Source organism: Lissotriton vulgaris, chromosome 7 (assembly GCF_964263255.1).
Source record: "Lissotriton vulgaris chromosome 7, aLisVul1.2, whole genome shotgun sequence".
Classification (NCBI taxonomy): Eukaryota; Metazoa; Chordata; class Amphibia; order Caudata; family Salamandridae; genus Lissotriton; species Lissotriton vulgaris.
In genome coordinates, this window is record NC_141695.1 from 326,819,203 (window position 1) to 326,842,673 (window position 23,471).

The following is a 23,471-nucleotide window of genomic DNA, read 5'->3' on the forward strand; positions in this document are numbered from 1 at the left end:
ATGTGGAAAAATCTGAGCCTGGTGCACCACAGGCATAAAAACGATGAGTAATTAGGCATTTCATTGGGCGGGTAGCAGACTTGTGTCATAAGTCTAAGCATCACTGGTGAAGTGAGGGCAACTCAGAAGATCTTAGTACATAAGAGTAAGCAAATGTTTCAAAATAAAGGAGGGACAACTGCCTTATTGCGTCTGGAGATGGCTCTTATTTAACATTTTTAAAGATATGTGAAAGCAGAGAAAAAAGGGGCATTCCAGGTAGGTACTGTTTAAGACTGTTCTAAATAGAAGAGAATTTCCCGAGAAGGATCTGCATATTGTTTCTAGCCGGTCTGGAAACTTAATCTGGCTAGAACACGTATTGAGGTTCCAAGAGTTTGACGGAAGGCATAAGGCATGTAAGGTATTTTTTTGAAAACGAGCTGGTTCTGAAAAAAAACAGTCTGCATGGGGTTTTCCAATAGGCCTCATTTGCTGTTAGATAGGTAGTACAGATTACTGAACAAGCTACATGTCGAAAAGACATTCACTAAGGAAATATTGCAAATGAATTCATATCACAGCGCCTACACGTAGAATCAGCCTTTTGCTCTGATGGACAACTTCCTGCCATTCATCACACTGCCCGGCTTATTGCAGAAAGGGTAGAAGGTCTCCCCTTTGGCAGAGGAGAATGTGGACTCAGAGCAAAATCTGACAATGCCAAGTTGGATCCACTACGATGGCTGAACCTGAAGTATCCTATCCTCTAGAGAACCCTCTTATTCAGAGGTGGTCAGAAGACAGGCAGACAAGAACACCTCTGTCCAATTCAACAAGAGGCCATGCCCCAAGGACCAAACAAAACCAGGACGAAAATGGTTGCATTTGTAATTTAAGTGGGTGTTCAAAGATGGAGTGAAGGGATTTCTGGTGAATCTATCATTTTGTAAAGAGTAGGGATACCTTTTCAGTTTGCTCCTCTGCGATTGACCCTTGCAACATGATCGACGAGCAGGACCATCCAGAGCTCAATCTTGAACACCCACAGCTCCACTGGCAACTGAAATAAATGCAAGGAATGGGTGTCTTTTCCCACGCAGAAGAGGGCTGTGGTGCTGTCTGTGTGCATCACTGCTCGGGAATCTTACAATCCAGAGAAAGCACTTCAGTGCCAAAAGAATCGTGTTCAGCTTGTACACATCTATGTGGAGGAACAAATCTTGTCTGCCCCATTAAGTACCGATAAGCAGTTCCCTGCAGTGACCCCTGCAAAAGTTGAATGTGACTGAGCTGTGTATAGCACAAAATCAGATTTCACTTCTTTACTATATTTGCCCAAATGGATAGGTTGGACACATTACCTTTTAACAGCGATCACGCTACAAAGCAAGTGTCACAGAAAGCCAACTGATTTTCACCCCATTAATCTGTTAAAGATTTACATACTTTGACTAGAGCAGCATATAGTAAGAACACACGACATAGGTTATATACACAGTGTAAATTAATATATTATGGAACGTGTAGCACAGAATGCCATGCTGGTTCTTGACTTCCAAATTCCAAGACCAGTTCGCCTCTGTTAAAGATGGGATAACCATCGTAACACAATGTTTTATGATGTGAAAAATATGGCTGTTCTGTTATCTTCATGGGTTGTGACTTTTTGCCTTGATTGCTACCTAACAAGTGTTGCAGGGTTAACCTGGCTGTTGTAGACTATAGAACACTGATGAGCAGTTTACTATGGTTCATCTGCGTGGTTGTTCAGATATGCTCCTTGTCTGAAGGATTCATCCGTCAACACTTACTTGTGGCATTAGGAAAAGTAAGATTATTAAGCCTAATAAGAGAATTGTTGTGTTTGACCCCAAACAACGTTTCAGCAGGATGTCTGCAAAACACACACTTTGAAATCTGCTGGCTCTTATTACCCCTTTTCCCACATTGTATTGAATTGGACGCAGATAAGCAAAAAAAAGGGACAAGTGGAATACAAGATGGCATGAGTTCCAGTAGGGATCTGTAGCATCGAATTGTGTACAGAGATAATACGTTAAATTTCCAGAGCCATGAAAGTTATGGTCGTTGTCTTCGCTAGCAATAGACTGACTTTCACTAGAATGGTGTTACAGCTTGCAGAAAATCCGTTATTAGACTAGATTTTTTTAGGTCTGCTGAGAGACCCAAGTACACAGATATCACTCTTTCTCCCTGCTAGAGCTCAGACCTTTGCTGCTCTGGAAGGGTATGAAAAGGTCCATCGTCCACTTAGATGCATCAGGTGATGCCCCCTCTCTTCAGCTGTTGTACCACATGGATCAAACTCTTTGAAAAACAAGCATTGGAAATGCAATAGGTCTCGCATTAGAAAAGTTGGAGCTATTGGTTTTGTAAATGACAATTTTTTTTTTATGTGTTGGTCTTGAAAATAGCAAAATTAATAGCTTTGTCATTTACAATGCCAATACTTTTAACTTGTTCAAATGTGACACCTATAGCATTTGTAATGCCACATGTTTTGTATGTACGTGACTTACATGTATTCATATAACAAATACAAATGGCTTTTAATTTTTTTAAATAATACTTAAATAAAAGTTCTTGTAATTTATAATAGCAATAGCTTAAACTATTGTAAATAACTTTTGTGAAGAATATGTTCAGTGTATTTTATTGTGACGAAAATGCAGCCACGTCAAAACATGCAAACAAGTCCCCTAAAAAAACAAGGATGGAGGGGGCATAGGGGTAAAGTACGGATGAAAAAGAACATACAAAAAACGAGACAAAGAGACAGGAAGTGCAGGTACGCAAGGTCACGGGTAAGTCACACTCATGCCACAGTAAATTAGGCACAACTATATCAGGGCGTCCTTGTTTATCAGCGCATCCCTGTTACTGGCCATGCACAGACGGAATGGGATGAAAGGAGTACCATTAGGACGATCGGCTGGCATCAGCTCTCTCCAGGGAAAGACGAAGTCGAGTAATAGTCAGAGGCCGGATTACTTACAGCAGGCAGCCGCAGGCAGGAGGGAGTAGGGCAACAGGTGCAGCAGGGAGAGTGGGAGAAGTAGCAGGGGGACAGAGAGGGAAAGAGCAGGAGAGCTGCACATGGGAGGGAAGGCAGAGCAGGGATGAGCAAGCACGGACAGGGGAGAGCTAGAAAGGGAGATTAGAAAGGGACGGGGCATCCGGGGGCAGGGAGAGCAAGTAAGGACAAGAAAGAGCAAGCAAAGACGGGAAAGCATACGGAGGCGGGAGAGCAAGTCGAGGCATTGAAGAACACAAACCAGTGAACTGTAAGGGCAGGGATTCCAAGTAGGGACAGGGAGTGCAAAAGGGACAGGTGGGGGTGGGTGGAAAGCCGGGACGTGCACACGGCGACAGTGAAGCAAGCAGGACAGAGAAACCAGGAAGAGACAGAGGAGGGTCATCGAAAGCAAGGAACGACAGAGGAGGGCCAGAGAAAGCAAACGACAGGACAGGGAATCATGGTAAGGGGAAAGGCATCTGGGGAAAGCACGGAAAGCAAGCAGGGATAAAGGATCGTCAGAGCAGGCAAGAAGGGGCAGAAGAGTGTTGGAGGAATCAAGCAAGAGCAGGGCAACGAATCTGGGGCAAGCAGGGGCAGGTGAAACAAGCAGGGTCAGAGAAAGTCACCCAAAAAGGGGACATATTAGGTTTACAGAAATCAAGCTAGTGCGGCGGAGGGTCAGAGAAAGCAAACAGTGACAGGGCTAACAATTAGAGGCTGGGCAAGGAATCGGGGGCAAGCAGGAACAGAGGAGAGGCAAAGAAAGCAAAAAGGGGAAAAAGAAGAGTGCTGTTTAGAAGGGTTCCGTGGCCTTTCCCGCTCTCCGGGGGTGGAGGAGAGGAACATAGAAAGTTTAAAATCTATTGTATATAGTACCTAGTGCACTGGAAATCAATCGCTGCTGGTGCGCCGCGCTCAAACATGAAGCGCGGTTCCAGTGTACATAAACGTTATGTGCGCAGTGCAATGCGTGGGGCCTCTGATGACGCGTTGTAGCAATTTTTGAGTGAGGTGCGATAAGCCAAGGAGAGGCGAGAAGCAGCTTCCGTGCACCGGCTGTGAGTTTGTGCACCTTTAAGAAATGCGCTTTCTAAAGTCAGCCCTCCCGCCTCTCTCTAACAAGGCATTCACGACACAGAGAGAGCATTATCGAAGTGGAACTGTTGCTGCGGGAGGGTGGGAGGGAGAGGCTTTGTTTTCACAGTAAATCAAACAGTGGTCGTGGGTGAGCGTTGCTCGTGTGTAAAGTGCTGCGGCCGACCATGAAGCGGGAAGGAAACCAAATAAAATTGTGTTTGTGGTGCCTACATGTCCGACAAAGTAAAATGTAAGCAGTGCCATGCGCTGCGGTGATAAGAGGGCGGAAAGGACGGCCGTAGAAAAAAAAAACGCGAGAGACGGCCTAGCGGCCGTCAAAGTAAAATGTAAACAGTGCCATGTGCTCCGTGGGAGGTGGGAGTAGGAGAGTAGGAGAGTGGTGCAGGCGGGGGGGGGGAGCCTTTGAAGAGACAAATGGTGACGGGGAGGAGAAATGCATGAGGACAGCGCAGGCTCTCGAAAAGAGAAGACGAAAGCCTTTGATGCAGTAGGGGGTGGAGCGATGCCTTTCAAGTGAAGCTGCTGGCGGCAGATGGCTGGCTTTGATGTGCACGCGCTTTATGTCAATGCGCTTGAGCATTGAGCTTGCTTTTCACGGGCACTGGATGAAATCGGCAGTTTGGTTAACCTCTGGATAAGCCCCTATATTCTCGCAAGCGCATTGACAGGCGAGACCTAAAAACTTTAGGGATCTACCAGAGCCCAAAAGCTAAGTCTGTGAATAACTGTTTTTTTTCTCAACCAAAAAACGTTTACTATTGCCTACGCCGATTGTGAATGGACATATTAAAGTAAGTGTTGTCTAAGTCAGCCTCCCAACACAACTGTGTTGTGACCATCTTCAATATCCAGACACTGAAACAACATAGAATTGGCCTTCTCATCCCAAACTGCTCTTCTTGTGGGGCTGGGGAACTTTGGGGTTAAGTTGAATTGTGTTCGATTGTGATAGAAATTCTGGTGCCTGTCGAAGCCCTGGGATGCCCGGACCTTTATTTTCAGGCTTCTTGGATAATGATTTTACTCAACTATACATGGATAGTCCAACAGCGTAGATTCTTTGCTGATGTTAAACAGAAGCTCAGCGCTCTCAATCTCCAGTATACGCTCCATTTCTGGCAAGACTCATGGTGTTTCTTAATTCTAAAAATGTATTTCTTTGGCTCTACGGAACTAGCCTGAGAATGGCTGGGTGAGAGGCCTGCGCTCCGCCGAGTGGACAATATTGCTGCCTACAGCCCTGCAGCTGCAGGGAGTGCTTTCTAACCTCCAGGGCCGATCCCGTGACTGGCGAGACTCTTCTGGCTCTGACATAGGGCATCCAGTTGCCGGCGTGGAAAGCGGATCGTAGAGGTTGGACTGTACACCGGAGCTTTTCCCTGCCCCACCTAAAATGATTACTAGCCCATCAGGCAGAACTGCTGGATCCTGCTGCCTGGGCTGGTGGCTGTTGCTCCCCTTTGGGGAGGGGGGTAGGGAGGGGTGAGGCGGAGTGCACTCAGATGATGCACTGCCCCATGTGTTAGGTTGATATATGATCCTGCAATCGAGGAGGCCTTTTAACACCTTCAGCGCGGCGCAGATTCCTGCGCTGTGCTGAACATTCTAATGAGCCAACGGGCTCATGACGGAATGGTTCCGTCATGAGCACAGGCCAACCGACGCTCAGGACGGAACCGTTCCGTCAATAGCATCGAAGGGGTTAAGGTTTGTTGTGCTTGTTGTTATGCTTTGGCACGGGCTAAACGAATGGAGTGGGGAGGTGGAGTTATGTTATGTTGCAGTTTGTTTTGCTTTACATTCCTTATGTCATAGATGCCCTGGCCATTTACCCTGGCTTCGTCCCTACTGGGGTGTCTGGCCCTAGACCAGTGTTTCCCAAACTGGGGTCCGCGGACCCCCAGGGGTCCGTGAAACATTCCCAGGGGGTCCGCAGGCAACAGTTTTAAAAGCACAGAAACGTTTCTTGCATAATTAGCAGCTTTCCAGCAACAATAAAAGTGTTAAGATTATAAATGAATAAATAAATGCCAGTGATTAATGTACCTGCTGGAGCGTGAGGAGAGTTTTGTTCAGTGGCAGCTTTGACTAATGTAGCACAGAGGGTTAATGTGCCTACTGCAAAGAACGTGTAACATGCATTTGAAAAAGCAGTATTTTATGTGCATAGGTTCGTGGTTACTGCTTTTGTCACAGAGATTCTTTCGTTACTGTGCACTTCATACGGGACAATCGTAATGTAGCAGAGGGACCTATAAACTGTCAAAGAGCTGCTGGAAAACTGCATGTTTAGTAACTTATGCTTTTTTCCCCCAGTTACATTATCCTGATGCTGCTAAAAAGATTTATTTGGGTAGAAATACATTTTTCATGTTAAAGTAAGCGCTAGCCACTGTGTTATGTTCTGAATCCTGAGTTTGTGCTTTTCCAGACCAAGCACTCTTTAAACATTTTATATACACACTGATTTACATGTATGATTCTATGTCTATATGTGTGTGATGTAAAGTGCTCTGACATCCTACGAGAGGTGCTATAAAACAAATGAAATACATGTGACAGAGGGGCTATTACTTCAATATAAAATAGTAATGGCCAGATCCGTTTTAAAATCCCGAACAGGTTCGCAAACCCGTTTGCGCATGCATGTACATTGCCTATTTCGCGAGTCGAAATTGGTTATAGGTTTTACAACTTGCTATTTGGAAGGGGCATTCCCTCCCAAATAGCGAGTCTCAAAACCATGTACAAATGTTTTGTGGTCGCAAAACACTCGTAATTACCACGTACTTCAAGTAGATGGTAATGCATTCGCAAATGGGAAGGGGTCCCCAGGGGACCCCTTCCCCTTTGCAAATGCATGCAAAATTATTTAGGGACCTCTGCCTACCCTTAGAAAATGAAACGAAAACGTTTGATTAACGTTGCATTATTTAAAAGCAGTCCCAGACATGGTGGCCAGCACAGCCCAGCAGGCCACCACACCTGGGAGGGCAGGCATTCCCAACGGGCTCGCAAATTACGAGAGACTCATTAATAATAAGGAACCTCACAATTTGCGACCCCATTGGGAATCCCAAACAGTGTTAAACACACTGTTGTACATTTCATTTAGCAACTCACAATTTGCCACTTACAATGTGTTGTCAATTGCGAGGCGCTAAATGAAATGGTCGTACATCTGCACCTAAAATTGATAGTACCTTCAGTATTTGTTTTGTGTGCACACGTGTGTATTTTTTTTAATTACTGTTTTAATATTTGAAATTTAACTCCTACAAATTGCTTGGGGGTCCCCGGCTTCCAGTGGTGACTCCTTGGGGGTCCTCAGGAGTCAAATGTTTGGGAACCACTGCCCTAGACCATTCCTCAAGCACCATCCGTTCTGTACTCACCCAGTTCTTCAAGTCATGGAGGTTACAATTCTGTCCTGGAATGTGAATGGCCTGTTGTACCGAATCAAGCACATGGCTGTTCTCTGCGCTAGCTGCTTTCAGCCCGCCGTCCTTCTGCTGCAGGAGACCCACCTACTGGGGGAGCATTGTCCACTCCTCCCCACTACGGCTATGATAGGATCTATGACTCTGGATTTACCAGGGGGTCCCATTGGGTGGTGATTCAGCTCCACAGGGCTTTCCCCCTCGTGGTCACCAGTAGTTACTCAGAGCCCCATGGGAGGTATATCGCGGTGAAGGTGCTTCTCAAAGGTAGACAATATAACTTTCTGATGTTCAATGTGCAGAAGCAGCTCTTGCCCACACACAGGCCTCCCTGTGCCCGATACTGTTTGGCTTCCAACAGGGCACCATTGTTGTTGGAGGGGGAATTAAATGCAGTTCTCAATTCAAAGCTGGATCCACCATCCCCTCCGGGGGTGTGGGGTCAATCTCGGTCCTGCCAACTATGGGCGTGTATAGACTCCCTCTGGATCTGTGACAAGAGGAGGGAGCACCTCAGCGGCCCATAAGTTGTTGTCACAGATTGAGTTGTTGATTCTCCCTGCCACAGATCTCTTGCAAATGTCCCGGGTTGATATCCTTCTGCAGGGAATTTCCTACCACTCGTCACTCATTCTCCATATAGGAGCCTCTGAGCCTGCCAGGCAACCCATTTGTCGCCTTCCTTGCTTTAGAGTGTTGGGCGATCACCAAGACTTCCGATGTGCTTGCTCACAGTCTGGCCCTTGCCCGCACTGAGTTGCACTAGGTCTCCCAGGTGGAGGCCAGGCAATGTTGGAGGGCCACAACGCGGCATGTCTACGAGCTTGGTATCAACTCTGAGAAACTCCTTTAGTGGCTGGCCACCAGAGAGGATGCCTCAATAGGGGTCCCCCACATTAGGAACACTGAGGGCAGCCTTAAGGTCTGCACCTCGACATTCTTTGGGTGTTTACCGCCTTTTACCGGAAGTTGTATGCCCCTAGACCTCTGCCTCCCGGGAGATGGCGCACACACTGAAGGGTGAGATCCCTCTCCTGATGATGCCTCGCTCACAGGCCTGCGATCTGGATCAGATGATCACAGTCGATGAGATTGGGGCGCCGCTCCACTCTCGGTCATGAACTCCCTCGCTCACAGGCCCCCGATCGGGCTATGATAAAGAATTAAACTTGAATCCTATGATAAAGGGTTAAAATTTAAATCCTCTATTAAAGCAAAATAATATTACCAAAATATCAAGTAGGCACAGCAATCGTATTTATCATAATGAATAACAAATATGTCAAAGAAGCTTTTTAAAATTGTCAAGGAATTGCAGGTACTCGAAATCAGCCAAACAAAAGAAAGGAAAATGCTACTTACCAGTATGCATCTGTTCTTGGCATGTAGAGCTGCAGATTCTTACACTGTGCATTAGATTAGATCGCCACCTGGTGTTGGGCTCGGATGTTTGCATGTTGTTGTCGTCTTGGAAGAAGTCTTTGTAGTCACGAGATAGGGGACTCCTCCTTTGGACGATAGTGTGCATGGGCATCGGCTCCATGCTTAGATTGTCTTTCGCCATGATGGGAAATGATGGAGTTTGTAGATAGAAGAAAGGATGTCCATGAGTGTATATCTAATTAAGATCGAACTGGAACAGATACAGGCCCCAGGGAGGCGGGAGGGCGTGTAAGAATCTGCAGCTCTACATGCCAAGAACAGATGCATACTGGTAAGTAGCATTTTCCGTTCGAGGCATATGAGCTGCAGATTTTACACTGTGCATTTGATTGTACAGCAGTGTCTCCCCTTAGCGTTGGTCACCTGTATCTGTTGCAGTAGTTTGAAAGAGGGTTTTGAGGACAGCTTGGCCTACTGCAGCTTGCTGCTTAGCTTGCACACCAAAACAATAGTGTTTAGTGAAGGTGTGTGTTGTAGACCATGTTGCTGCCTTGCAAATGTCTTCTAGGGGAATGTTCTCTAAGAAAGCCATGAAGGCTCATAGTTTGTGCCTGGAGTGCGCCCTAGGAGGAACTGTTAATATATGTTTTGCTTTTTGATAGCATATTTGTATACATTTTACAATCCACCTTGCAATTCCCGCTTTAGAGATGGGGTTGCCTTTATGTGGTGGAGAGAAAGCTACAAACAATTGCTTTGTTTTGCGAAAGGATTTGGTCCTATCTATATAATAGATAACGGCTAGTGTGTGCAGAGCTCTTTCTGCTACAGAGTCTGGGTTTTGGAAAAACACTGGTAACTCTACAGATTGAATTGAATGAAACGGAGTAATGACTTTTGGAAGGAATTTGGGATTTGTTCCGAGAACCACTTTATTACGGTGTAATTGTAAAAATGGTTCTTGTATAGTGAAAGCTTGAATCTCACTTACTCCCCTAAGAGAGGTAATAGCTATTAGAAAAACTGTTTTCCATGTGAGGAATTGCAGTTCACATTTGTGTAGAGGTTCAAAAGGTGGTCCCATGAGCCTTGTAAGAACAATGTTTAGGTTCCACACTGGAGAGGGTGGTAACCTGGGAGGAATTATCATTTTTAATCCTTCCATAAATGCTTGAATAGCAGGCACTCTAAATAGAGACGGATGTTATCTATTTCGTAAATATGCTGCAATTGCTGCCAGATGTAGGGGTATAGCTGAATATGCCAAATTACATCTTTGTAAATGTAGAAGGTAACAAATGATATTTTGGATGGAAGCATCTAGGGGATGAATTTGGTTATTGTTGCAGTAAATGGCAAATCTTTTCCATTTAGCAGCATAGCAAGCTCTAGTAGTAGGTCTCCTGGCTTCTTTAATGATATTCATACAGTCTGGTGGTAGGTTAAGATAACCAAACTCTAAGACTTCAGGAGCCAGATCGCCAGATTCAGTTGACTTGGGTCTGGATGACTGATGTCTCCATGGTTCTGCGTTAGCAGGGATGGTGTCAGACGTATCTTTTGGTGTGGAACTACGGATAGTTCTAGTAGAGTTGTATATCACGGTTTGTCGTGCCCATGTGGGAGCTACTAAAATCAGTTTCAGCGACTGTTGTCGTAGCTTGCACTATTAGTGGTATTAGTGGTAGTGGCGGAAAAGCGTACGCAAATCTGCCTGACCACTCCATCCATATCGCATTGCCCTTGGACAGCGGGTGTGGAAACCTGGCGGTGAAGGTTGGGCATTTTGCGTTTTTGTGTGTGGTGAACAGATCTATGTCTGGATGACCCCACTTGTGAAAGAATGGTTGCAGAACTTGCGGATGTAGTTCCCATTCATGAATTTGTTGTGCCTGTTGACTTAACAGATCTGCTATCTGATTGTTAACTCCTGGAAGGTGTTCTGCTAATAGATATATGTTTTGTGGAATGGCCCATCTCCAAATGTTCTGTGCAAGCTGGGACAGCTGTAGAGAGTGTGTCCCCCCCTGTTTTTGTATATAGTACATAGCTGTCATGTTGTCCGTCCGGATTAAGACAGCTTTGTTTTGTACTTGTACTTGGAATGTTTTGAGTGCTAAGAATATTGCTAGCAGCTCTAGGTGATTGATATGGAACGATTTTAGTTGATTGGTCCATTACCCTGGAGTTGTATGATGTAGGAGATGGCCTCCCCATCCTGTGAGAGATGCGTCTGCTGTAAGTACTATTTGTGGAACAGATTCGAGGAACGGCCCCCCTTTTGTCAAGTTTTTGGTGTTCCACCACTGCAGAGAGCGATGTGTGCAGCTGTCTGCCAACACCAGGTCTGTTAGTTGTCCTGGAGCCCGATTCCACTGTTGTTCTAGACATTCCTGTAACGGATGCATTTGCAGTCTTGCATATGGTACAATGAAGATGCAAGATGCCATCATGCCTATTAGTCTCATGAACACTCTGGCAGGGAGAGAGTGTTGATGTTGGAACTTTGTGACTAAGGTTTGAATGCTCTGTATCCTTGCTGGACTGGGATACGCTAGAGCTGTAGACGTGTTTATTGTAGCCCCTAAATATTGATGTACATGAGAGGGCTGTAGGTGCGACGATGTAGTTGATTGTGAACCCTAATTCGTGCAAAATTTGAATTGTTTGATGCGTGTGTTGGACACACTGATTGAATGACTTGGCTTTTATGTGCCAATCGTCTAGATAAGGGAAGACATGTATCTGTTGTCTTCTGAGATGTGCTGCTACTACTGCTAGGCACTTTGTGAACACTCTTGGTGCAGTTGTTACCCCGAATGGAAGGACTTTGAATTGATAATGCTGTCCTTCCAGTAGAAACCTTAGATACTTCCTGTGAGAAGGATGCATTGGAATGTGGAAGTAGGCGTCTTTTAGATCTAGTGTTGTAAGGAAGTCGCCTTGTTGCAGCAATGGGAGCACTTGTTGTAAAGTGATCATATGAAAATGATCGGAATGTATATAGTGATTGAGGGGCCTGAGGTCGAGAATTGGTCTTAGTGTCCCGTCTTTTTTGGGTATTAGAAAATACAGCGAGTAAACCCCTGTTCCTTGATGTTGTAAAGGAACTATTTCTATTGCGTTCTTTTGAAGAAGTGATAGGACTTCTTGTTTGAGCAGCGTAAGATGTTCTGTAGACATTGGACGCTGCCTGGGTGGTATGTGTGGAGGGGTAGCTGTAAGTTCGAGGCAGTAGCCATACTGGATAATTTGTCTTACCCACCTGTCTGTTGTGATGGAATTCCAGACAGGTAGGAACTGTGTTAGTCTGCCCCCCACAGGAGTGGAGTGCTGTTGGAGGAGCAGAGGGAAGTCCCTGTTTTGTGGTGGAAGAGGTTCGATTATTGTTGTTACCTCGACCTCTTCCTTTATTGTTGTTGCCTCTATAGCCTCCTCTAAAATAGCCTTTACTGGAGGATGCCTGTGTATTGGATTTGAAGGAAGCTGTATTGTCTTCTCCAGTTTGTTTGGAGCCTCCTCTATAGAAAGAACGACGAAAAGAGCCTCTAGCCTGTGTGGATTGCAAAGCGCCCATGGATTTGGCTGTATCTGTATCTTTTTTCATTTTCTCAAGTGCTGTGTCTACCTCTGGTCCAAACAATTGATGTTGGTTGAATGGCTGATTTAATATGGTAGTTTGCACTTCCTGCTTAAATCCTGAAATGCGTAGCCACGCATGACGTCTAAGTAGAACACTAGTGTTTACAGCTCTAGATGCAGTGTTTGCTACATCAAGTGCACACTTGATTGAGGCATTTGAAATTAACTTGCCTTCTTGTATAAGGTCATTTATATTGGTCAGGTAGATGTTGCATTAATTTTTCTAACTGATCATAATGAGCCCTGTCATATCTTGCAAGGAGGGCTTGCATGTTAGCTATACGCCATCTATTAGTAGCTTGTGCAGCTATTCTTTTGCCTGAAGCATCTATCGCCTTAGATTCTTTATCAGGGGGTGGTGCCTGACCTGATGTCTGTGAGTTTGCTCTTTTTATAGCATTTGAGACAACTAGGGAATCTAAGGGTAGCTGTCCTTTAATGTAGGCTGGGTCACCAGGAGCAGGCCTGTACTTTTTCTCAATTCTAGGGTTTAGGATCCTAGCACGTACAGGATCTTTAAATACCTCTGGAGCATGTTTGATGACCCCTTTGATCATAGGAAGAATTTGAACAGACCTTTGTGATTGTTCAAAAGTATCTAATAAAAAATCTTCCTCTGCCTCATCAGAATGCATGGTGACCCCATGATAAACGGCAGCCCTATTCAGTAATTGCCTAAAACCAATATTGTCTTCTGGGGAGAAGGTTTGATGGATATGACTGTGGGTCAGGAATATCTGACACATCTTGTGGGTTTGGATACTCCCAATCTGGATCATCAACAGGGTAGGGAAAAGGCTCATCTGGGTCTACCCCTCCCCCTATGATATACTCCTCATCATTTTGAGGTGTCTGTGGTGAAGAAAGAGGAGGACAGTGTTCAGGAGAATTCTGAGGTGAATTGTTAGGAGGAAAAGGAGATGAAGGAGAAGGAAGTATAGGATAAGAAGGGTGCATAGGAGATGTGGCAGAGTCCTTCTTCTTGACAGGCACTGCAGGTGTAGGTGCTGTGTTTGATTTCCTCTTCCTGTGTGGTGTAGTGGATACATGACCTGTTTTGGGTCAATGTAGATCTTCTTTTGTAGAGGATCAGGTTGGAAAAGTTCTTCTGCGGAACCTTTGCCGGTGCCGATTTATTCGGTTCTGGGCATGGTTGCTGCTTGTCTTTAGCCTTAGGAGTTGTAACTGTGTCCTGTGGCGTAGATTTCGGCACCGAAGGTGTTGTTTTCGGACTCGAGGGCTTGAGCGCATCGGAATCACCCCTTGTAGGTTTCGGTACCGAAGATATTGGCTTCGGAGTGGAAGCTGGTCTCATCGGCTTCGAGGCGTCAGACCCTGGCTTCATAGTTTTGTCTTTAGAAGTTAACGGTTTCGGAGGCTGAGACTTCTTTAGGTTTCGGTGCCGAGGGAGCTGGTGGGATCGGCACGTGCGGCTTGCTTGGTAAGGAGCTACCGGAAGGCTTGAGTATTTTCTTCGGAGCCGGGCTCGATGGCGGGGCTTTCGAAGTGTGTTTTTGGTCGTGACTGGGCCCCAGAGGCGGAGTGCTGACCTTTGCCTTCGATTTGGGTGGTGGGTATGGGGCAGTACTTTCGCGCTGACCCGATGGTATGGAGTCATCTGAGTCGTCTGCCTCGGATACGATTTGGAGATCATCTGAATCTTCTTCAGGAACGAGCAGAACTTCTTCGTCGAAGATATCCACTGGATCCGGGGCCGATCTCTGCATGTCGTGCGACGGGCCCTCCGATCTCAAATGGTTTTCTTGGATCGAAAGGACGCACAGGCTGTGCAGCTGGATTCGTCGTGTTCTGGCGATAAGCACAGGTTACACATCTCGTGATGGTCACTGTGTGGGAACTTTGCTCCACAGTTGGGCCATCTTTTGAATGGCGTCCTTTCCATGAGGTTTAGGCCTCACGGCGTGGATAGGCCGAACGGCCCGCGTCGATGTAGTCGAGACAATGTTTGTTGATATCGAAAGCAGTTTGGTGAAGTTTGAATACGTTTTTATGCGTCGAAGTACTTGAAAAGTAGATTTCGACCGGAAAAATTTCATCCGAACCCAGTGGCGGAAAAAAACAATCTAAGGATGGAGCCGATGCGCACTATCGTCCAAGGGAGGAGTCACCTATCTTGTGACCACAAAGACTTCTTCCAAGACGACAACAACATGCAATCATCCGAGCCCAACACCAGGTGGCGAACTAATCTAATGACCAGTGTAAGAACTGCAGCTCATATGCCTCGAACACACTCTTTACTCAAGAAAATATGTTTCATTATACAAATGCCACTCAAGAGAAGATTATCCAACCCGCTTATGTCAGCTCTCTTCGACCAATGGCAATTCCTAGTACCTCTCTTACCTCAGGACTCTGATGTTTCGGAGTTGTTACAAGAAAGTTATCCTAGTGGATAACCTTTAGATGTCTGCCTAGCCAAATACATACAAAAGCTAGTACTAGTTCTGATCAATTAATTGTTGCTTTTTAACTGCTCCCTTGAAACTAAATTTTGGAAAGAAACAGAAGTCAAACAGTTAAAAAAAAATGTACTATCATCCTTTATCAGTTCTCCTATATTTATCAAAGTTACTAACACATCTGGTTTTGCTGCAATAACCCGCTAGACTCTAATCAAGCGGGATTTAACCAGGCAGAAGCACAGAATGTGTGGTGGTATCAGTTACAGATGACTTGCGAAGATTGACGGATTCCAGCTGTTCAGGGACTATTGTCCTCCTGGACCCACATTTTTATTATCAAACGTTTTTGTACGACTGCCACCAAGTAATTGCTTTTCCGCCTTTTTTCTTCTTAGCTGAGGGGAAGTGCATATGAGGTCCTGCCAGGATCAATTCTAGCTGCCCCTACTCTTTACCATATACATGCCGACTTTAGCACAGCTTCAGAAAGAGAAACAGAATTCTTAATTTAAACCCAATTAAATGTTGGTCTTCAATCTCTCTAGAGTCTGAATGACAAATAGACTTCGCTTTGGTGGATAGATTTCAGTTAATAAATGGCGAATATTAACAAATGATCTGAAGCTTAAACCTAACAAAGAGGAACTGTTGTGAACACCCACCAAAACAAATCTAGATGGATGATGGGCTTCCTCCTTCTGCTACCATTTATAATTTAAGCATTCTTATTCACTCTAACTTAGATTAGTGACTCAGGATGCATATATTATCAAGTCTTGCTTCCTTCGATTTAAAATTTCTGCATACTATCATGCCTTTTCTAGCATAAAATCCTAGAATACAAAGGGTCAGTGCCATCATTTAATGTAGGTCAGCAAATGTTACCTTTCTAGCTGCCCCAATATACTTATTTCCCCATGCCAGGTAAAACAAAATGCACCTGCAGGCCTTTCCCGTGGTCCAAAAAACTCTGAGTGCATCACTATGACACAGAGGAAATTTCACTGGTTACCACTCCATAACAAGGTCATTTTTAAAACAAGGACAAACATCAACAAGAGAATTTTTTTCCAACACTCTAGAGCTGATAGGGAAAACAATTCATCCGGACCCCCAAGTCATTTATGGTTAGCTCAAAAATATGTGCTACAGCTTGCAAAACTTCACAAAACATTTGGGAACAGATCCTTTTTGAAGCCATTATTTCCTGAATTGCTCTTCTTGTCCTTTAATTGTCCTCTTACCCTCAAGTCAATCATCTCTGTCCCCTTTTAAGGAAGTCTCCTACAACTTATGTGTGTAACCCATAAAATGCAAATTATACACTTCCCACATTTTTACAGTTTAGCACCAAGAAACATCTGGTGTATGTGGTGTTCTACAAATACTTTAACCATAACATTATACTATAAGAATTGGTTGGGTCTTCATCGTAAAGTTTGATTTAGTTCTTAGATTAGAATGGAACACACGAGTCCAGTGAGGGAAGCTTGCCACTCTCTCCAACTGTCCCAAGGGTGCCCCAGCTACTAAAGAACAGACAACGACTAGCCATTTTTGGAATACAAGCCTCTAAAGTTTAGTACGTCACAGTAGGTGCCGATCCACTTTTACATTTGCTCCAACTGAAAATGCAGAGACAAGCTGGGCTTTCAGTTGGTCTCGAACACGGAGCTGTGTTAAGCATGGACACTAATTACTGTATCCCTGATAACTAATGAAAGGGGACATCAAGTTTTTTTTGTACTCAAAAAACAACACCACTGGGGTTGGATCTTTGTTTTTGAGGAATAGAAAACAAAATAAGATTAAAAAATAAGAATGCAATCAAAACTTAAAAGTACAAACTTTAAAAATAATATTATTGTATTGATGGTCCTGGAGCACCAGTGGTAAACAACAGTTCCTCAAACAATGGCAGACCCTCAATCCCAAGAAAAAGCCTCATAAGGGACAGTTTCACAGCAGATTGTCGGAAGAGATTGAAGAAAACCATTTACCAAAAGGATACCTTGGAAGATAAGGTCAAGAGTAACTAATAAACAGAAGAGATTTTGGAGGGAGATGACCCAAGACATTTGGAAAAGGAACAATGAAAGCAAACCGGCCCAGAAGAGATAGTGAAATTTAGTGACATTTGCCTACCACATTTGCTTGACATTCAAATATAACAGCAATCAAGTCAACTAAAATAACATACAAAACTGCGCAGAAAGCCAATCAAGGCATGCATTTCACACCTGTTGCTGGACTCCCTGTGCCATTGGCAACGTTCCAGGTTGCTTCTGAAGAAAAGCTTGGGCACCCGGTGCTACAGAGCCAGCAGCCATAGCCTGGGCGTTTCCCATTTGCTGAAATTGCAGAAGGACAAGTTTTTTTTATGTGGAATCCTTTTTCTCAAACCAATCTCTTACCAACCACCATAATGCTCATCTGTCGATAAATTAGCATTCAAAATATTCATATAATACTAATTGATGGATAGATGGGCAACGTGATGGGTGGTAAGATACTGGCGGTCTTATTAAAATGAAGAGGTCACAGCTACGACTATGGGGCCGATGAAATTAGAATGATATTAGGAGGGCACACAAACAGAACTATAAACATACAACTGAGTAGTGATGGTATCAGTGGGATTGAGGGCAAAAAAGAAAAGGTGAAGGATATCTGTTGGAGGGGTCTTTGGATAAGATCATAAAAGTAGTTCAGAAGGGATGGGAACATGGTTGCCAGATTATTAGTGGTTGAATGTTTACTTTGGTAAACAGAGATAATATCCGCCATTGGTGGCCAGCAGGATTTCCATCACTGAATGAATGACTTAGATGAATAGATTTTTGCGCCCTTGTAGGAGAATCAATTTACAAAGCAGGTGTCTGTCCTCCAAAACATACATGTATTTAGGGCCCATGGTGGGAACATTTGCAATGAACCGTGAATGCCAAAATATTAGCTTTGTGAGAAAATTGTAGCGTTCATAAGTTTACAGGTTCACTGAGATGGTGCTACGGTAAAATGGCAACCAAATTTAGGGGTAATTCTCTATTGTGTGTAAAGTTGCAAAACAGTAACAAAATAAAACAGTGCAACAAACAATTCCAAAATTAAATAAACAGAATGCCATATTTATTGAAAAACAGGTAAATAAGGGATGCAGAATGTAGCCACACGTTACAGATTTGTGCAGATGGAGCTCACGTTTTGATCAAAAATAGAGAAAAGGGCAATTTTCCTTCACACATTAAGGCTAGCAAACTATGGTTAAAAAATGAAAGTAGCATCAGAGAGATTAAAAGGTTAATTGGAGTGATGAGAGGCAGCTCAGAGATTGAGGAGTGGGAAAGAGCAGAGGAAGGGAGATTTTACACAGACTGTGGAATGGGTGGGAGTTCCGAGAAAACTATTTCAAGTAGCCCAGACAAGGAATAGTAGGGAGGGATCGATGGGAGAGAAAGAATGGAGAGGAGGATCAAGGGGCACAGAACGACTCAAATCGGGTGGTGGGCAGTGAACGGCAAAGTTAGGGAAGGCAGAGAAGGGACCAGATACCAACAAAATGGAGGGTAAACAAACATGGTAGAGAAGGGAAAATGGAGAGAAATAGAGAGGTTTCACAGAGGGATGAGGAGGAGATGGGAGATCTAGCCAGATAGTATGGTGGGAGAATCAGAAACGAAAAGGGATGAGGGAGTTACACAACTAGACAAAAACGAAACCATACAGGGTGAGGAGCAAGGGAAAACTAACAGGGACAAGAGAGGGTGAGACAGGTTTTCTCTTACACTGCGATGCTGGTCAATCTTCTGCTGCTGAACCTGCTTGTGATTGGTGATCACCTGTCGAATGCCATTGACAAAACCACTCTGATCGTAGGGGATGAGCCCCATGAAAATTTTCTTCTTTGACGAGTACAGCAACATTAGGACCCTCACTTCACAGGGTGCAGTATGCGGGAAGTGTACACAGCCTGCCTGAAAATCAAGGTTCAAGGTAAATAGAGAGGCAAAAAAACAAGTGACATATAACAGAAACATGGAGACAAACATCCAAGATACACATTCCAACAAAGTGAGTAGGTAAAAACTCAAGGCATGAGTTAGGGTGACATTATGTGTTGATGGGCGTAAATTTAAGACCAAGATAAATAAAGGCAGGCTAAAAGGCAGACACACATTGATCCCAAGGCACAGGCTACATTGATAAAAAGCCTAAACCTAAGGAGCATGCCAATAAGATCATCAAACCCAAGTCACATGTTATAGAGTATGGAGGAAAGGAAAAGCAAACCACAATGAACATATAAAGGATAAGGAAGAGAAAACAGCAAAACTAGGGCACATGATGAGAAGATAAGCAAATCCTAGGGCAAAGGTTACAAAACAGACAAGTAGACAAGCATTAGAAAACTAAAGGTTAGAATAACAGACAACTGAGAAGACCTACAACAGCCCAAACAAGGGGTACAATGACATGTGAAGCGATACACCTAGATATTAAAGCAAGAAGGCACAAAGTGAGAAGCAGTCTTACAAATCCATTGCCCATGATTCTGTAGAGGCCCTTCAGAGACTCCAAGTCTTTATTTGTAAAATGGAACTGGACCATTCGAGAATTTCGAAAGAGAGGGCCCAGAGTGGTCTGTAAGAAAGAGGAAGAGTTTTCAGGAGTGTCAATGTTAACAGAGCCTAGAGAATTCAACATCAAACTGACCTCGAACTAAAATGTTTAAAGCTCATGGACCAGGCCACTATTTCAACATTATAGTTGACTCATTCTGTTGAAGCATACCCAGAAGCAATCAATATGATGTACGTTGCAAGGAAATAAGAAATCTAATTGCATCGACAAACAGAGACGTCCATTACGCAATGTAGGAGTTACCTTAGGGCAGGGGTCTCCAAACCGGTCCTGGAGGGCCGGATCCATGCCAGATTTTTAAAATTACTACATGTATCTCAATAGGGAGATCCAAAAAATCTGGCATGGATCCGGCCCTCCAGGACCGGTTTGGGGGCCCTGCCTTAGGGGTTTAATAAGGGCTTGAGAAGGTTGATCAATTTAATTTAGGGTCAGGCGAAAAAGTAATTTACAAAAAAACTAATACGCAGGATAATGCAGACGGTAGGAAAGTGGATTATTATGTTGTGTGGTTGTGAGACCTCACCATATAATAACGTCACAATCACTATCGGGTGTAGTTAGGTTCTTTAATAAAAATCCTTAGCTGGCACAGAGCATTTAGGCTTAATCAAAGGAACAACTGTAAACAACTGTAAAGCATTGGGACATACCAAAACAGTCAAAAAGTGAGAAACAGAACACAATAAAAATCTGACACCAATTTATAAAAATTGGGTACATTTTTATTTTTAAATAGACTCCAAAAATCGATTGAGGGAAACCAAAGATATGATTTTTCAAAGTTAAGAAAAATCACTAGTCCAATCCTTAAAATGCAATAAATTGTTGAATGTAGCTTAGTGGTTCTGACTTACTGGGCGTGAACAGCTAATACAACTCTTGGATGGACCGCAATGGGTTGAGAGCCAGTCGCAGGCACCGCATGAATCCAGGGAGACAGTTAACTGTCAGGTCCAGTGTCCTTAGGGGCCCTCACTGTATTTTTAGGTCTCGCCTGTCGATGCGCATGCGCATCGAGCAAGCGAGAGTATTGAGACTTATCCACTCTTTATCCACACTGCAAGGAATCGTGGCGATTCCTTGCAGTGCCCGTGACTTTTAAGCTCAATGCGCATGCGCATTGAGCTTAAAAGCGCGTGCACGTCCGTCTTGGTTTACCCGCTCCGCCCCTCCCCTTCCCGCCGTCTCGCATTTCGCAATGCCCTCCTAACAACACACACACCCTCTCCCCCGCTCCGCCCACTCCCCGCCATGTCGCATTTCTCCTCCACCCTCCCCCCTCCCCCCTCCTGGGTCAGGTTACCCTGCTTGGTACCGCCAGAAGATGCTAATCCCGACTATACAGCCTGTCTCAGCACAGTAACCTTTAAAATTGCTGCAGGGTAACAAGCGATTGCTATGTTGGGCGCAAAAAACATTTAAAATTTAGAAGAGGAAATGCAGAAACTAACATCGTTTTCAGTCATTTGTAGTAAGTGGTAAATTTACAGCCCAGCTGTGGTGACAGCATCCTGATTTTCATGCTGAAAATTTCTTTCTTAGCAGTTAGTTCTTCAGGACACTTCTAGGCCTGCGGCACTTTTTTGCGCAGCTTCCTCGCATATGGGATGGCATTTGGCCGAGCGCCCGGCTTTCACTGTGGCATCCAGACAGCGTCGGCATTGTGCCGATAAGCTGTGGGGCTTTCTTTCATGTTCATTAATTCATTTAGCTAATTTTGTGGCAATTGCCTTTGACGGGATTAACCGCCTCTTTAAGAAGAGCGGTTTGTTCTGCATAAACAATGCGCCCAATTTCCCCAGAAGGACATTGCCCTTCCCGGAAGCGGCACTCCAGGCTGAACCCGGCCCCCAGGTTGAGTTTGCTTTCTTTCACACACACCCTCTCCCCCGCTCCGCCCCCTCCCCGCCATGTCGCATTTCTCCTCCCCCCTCCCCCCTCCTGGGTCAGGTTACCCTGCTTTCTCTTTCGCTTTTTTTGTGGTAAAAAAAAAAAAGCAATCGCTGTGCCTGGTGGCCCTTATTTGTTGTTTATCCTATTTTAATCAGGGTTTGTTTTCTAACAATGAGCGTTCTCTTTTTTTTCTTCTTGCAGTGTGTTTTATAGCACAGGTCTGTTTGACTTGTCACCCACACACGGTGCGAAAACTCTGAACGAAAATATTAACAACCAAGTCCAGGTTGTGGATGGGACGTATTTACTTCAGCATTTTCCTTTTACTACCTGTGCATTCTCCAGTGTTTCAAAGAATGCGTGGGTCAAGTGCTGCGTTCTCTTTGTTTCGACCTGGGGCATGCAGCATTGTGTACAGTGCATTCATGCTCTGTATGACGTGCTTGTTTGGTTATCCTTCCTCTCCAACCCTGTATCGAAGGCTGCTAGCTTGAAAGACCTCTACTAAATAGCTGCTTGGTACCGCCAGAAGATGCTAATCCCGACTATACAGCCTGTCTCAGCACAGTAACCTTTAAAATTGCTGCAGGGTAACAAGCGATTGCTATGTTGGGCGCAAAAAACATTTAAAATTTAGAAGAGGAAATGCAGAAACTAACATCGTTTTCAGTCATTTGTAGTAAGTGGTAAATTTACAGCCCAGCTGTGGTGACAGCATCCTGATTTTCATGCTGAAAATTTCTTTCTTAGCAGTTAGTTCTTCAGGACACTTCTAGGCCTGCGGCACTTTTTTGCGCAGCTTCCTCGCATATGGGATGGCATTTGGCCGAGCGCCCGGCTTTCACTGTGGCATCCAGACAGCGTCGGCATTGTGCCGATAAGCTGTGGGGCTTTCTTTCATGTTCATTAATTCATTTAGCTAATTTTGTGGCAATTGCCTTTGACGGGATTAACCGCCTCTTTAAGAAGAGCAGTTTGTTCTGCATAAACAATGCGCCCAATTTCCCCAGAAGGACATTGCCCTTCCCGGAAGCGGCACTCCAGGCTGAACCCGGCTCCCAGGTTGAGTTTGCTTTCTTTCCTCTGTTGACATTTCGCCCCCGGCCTTCTCCAGATTCCGTTACAAGTGGACAAAGCACTACAGCAAGTGGTTGTGTGTATGGAACACCCTCTGTGGAGGCCACAGCGTTGTGTCGTTCTCATGCGGCCAGGGGGCATTTGCTAGCTTTTCCGAGAGGGCTGGATTAAGTTTGAAACCGGCCCAAAACTCGAATTAATTCACTGCAGCGGGTTTACAGTGTACCGAGCGTGAGTGTTTATGTTATCCTCCAGAGACACCTCCATGCATAAACGGGATGAAACAACAGCGAGCATATTTCAGGCCAATAAATATTCGATGAACCCTCCCTCACCCTCAACCCCTCACCCTCAACCCCTCACTCACCCTCAACCCCTCACTCACCCTCAACCCCTCACCCTCACTCACCCTCACCCTCACTCACCCTCAACCCCTCACCCTCAACCCCTCACCCTCAACCCCTCACCCTCAACCCCTCACCCTCAACCCCTCACTCACCCTCACTCAGCCTCAACTACTCCCCCTCACCCTCACTCACCCAAAACCCCTCACCCTCACTCACCCTCACTCACACTCACACTCACCCTCACTCACCCTCAACACCTCACTCCCCCTCAACACCTCACTCACCCTCACCCTCACTCACCCTCACTCACCCTCACTCGCCCTCACTCCATCACCCTCACTCCATCACCCTCACTCCATCACCCTCACTCCATCACCCTCACTCCATCACCCTCACTCCATCACCCTCACTCCATCACCCTCACTCACCCTCACTCACCCTCACTCACCCTCACTCACCCTCACCCTCACTCACCCTCACACAGTGCAATAGTTCTCAG

The 23,471-nt window shown here is 44.9% G+C and overlaps 1 protein-coding gene across 6 annotated transcripts in view; it reads right to left on the reverse strand.

Moving 5' to 3' along the window:
- MED25 (mediator complex subunit 25) overlaps positions 1-23,471 on the reverse strand; it is a 173,847-nt gene that overhangs the window by 23,908 nt on the left and 126,468 nt on the right. For 4 of the 6 annotated variants that reach the window (XM_086930176.1, XM_086930175.1, XM_086930174.1 and 1 more), the window contains 3 exons: positions 19,545-19,652; positions 18,797-18,985; positions 17,252-17,362 (listed from right to left, as the gene is read on the reverse strand). In XM_086930176.1, coding sequence (XP_086786302.1) covers positions 17,252-17,362; positions 18,797-18,985; positions 19,545-19,652 — 408 coding nt within the window. The remainder of the gene's footprint in view (positions 1-17,251; positions 17,363-18,796; positions 18,986-19,544; positions 19,653-23,471) is intronic. The other 2 variants (XM_086930179.1, XM_086930177.1) reach the window with 1 other exon arrangement.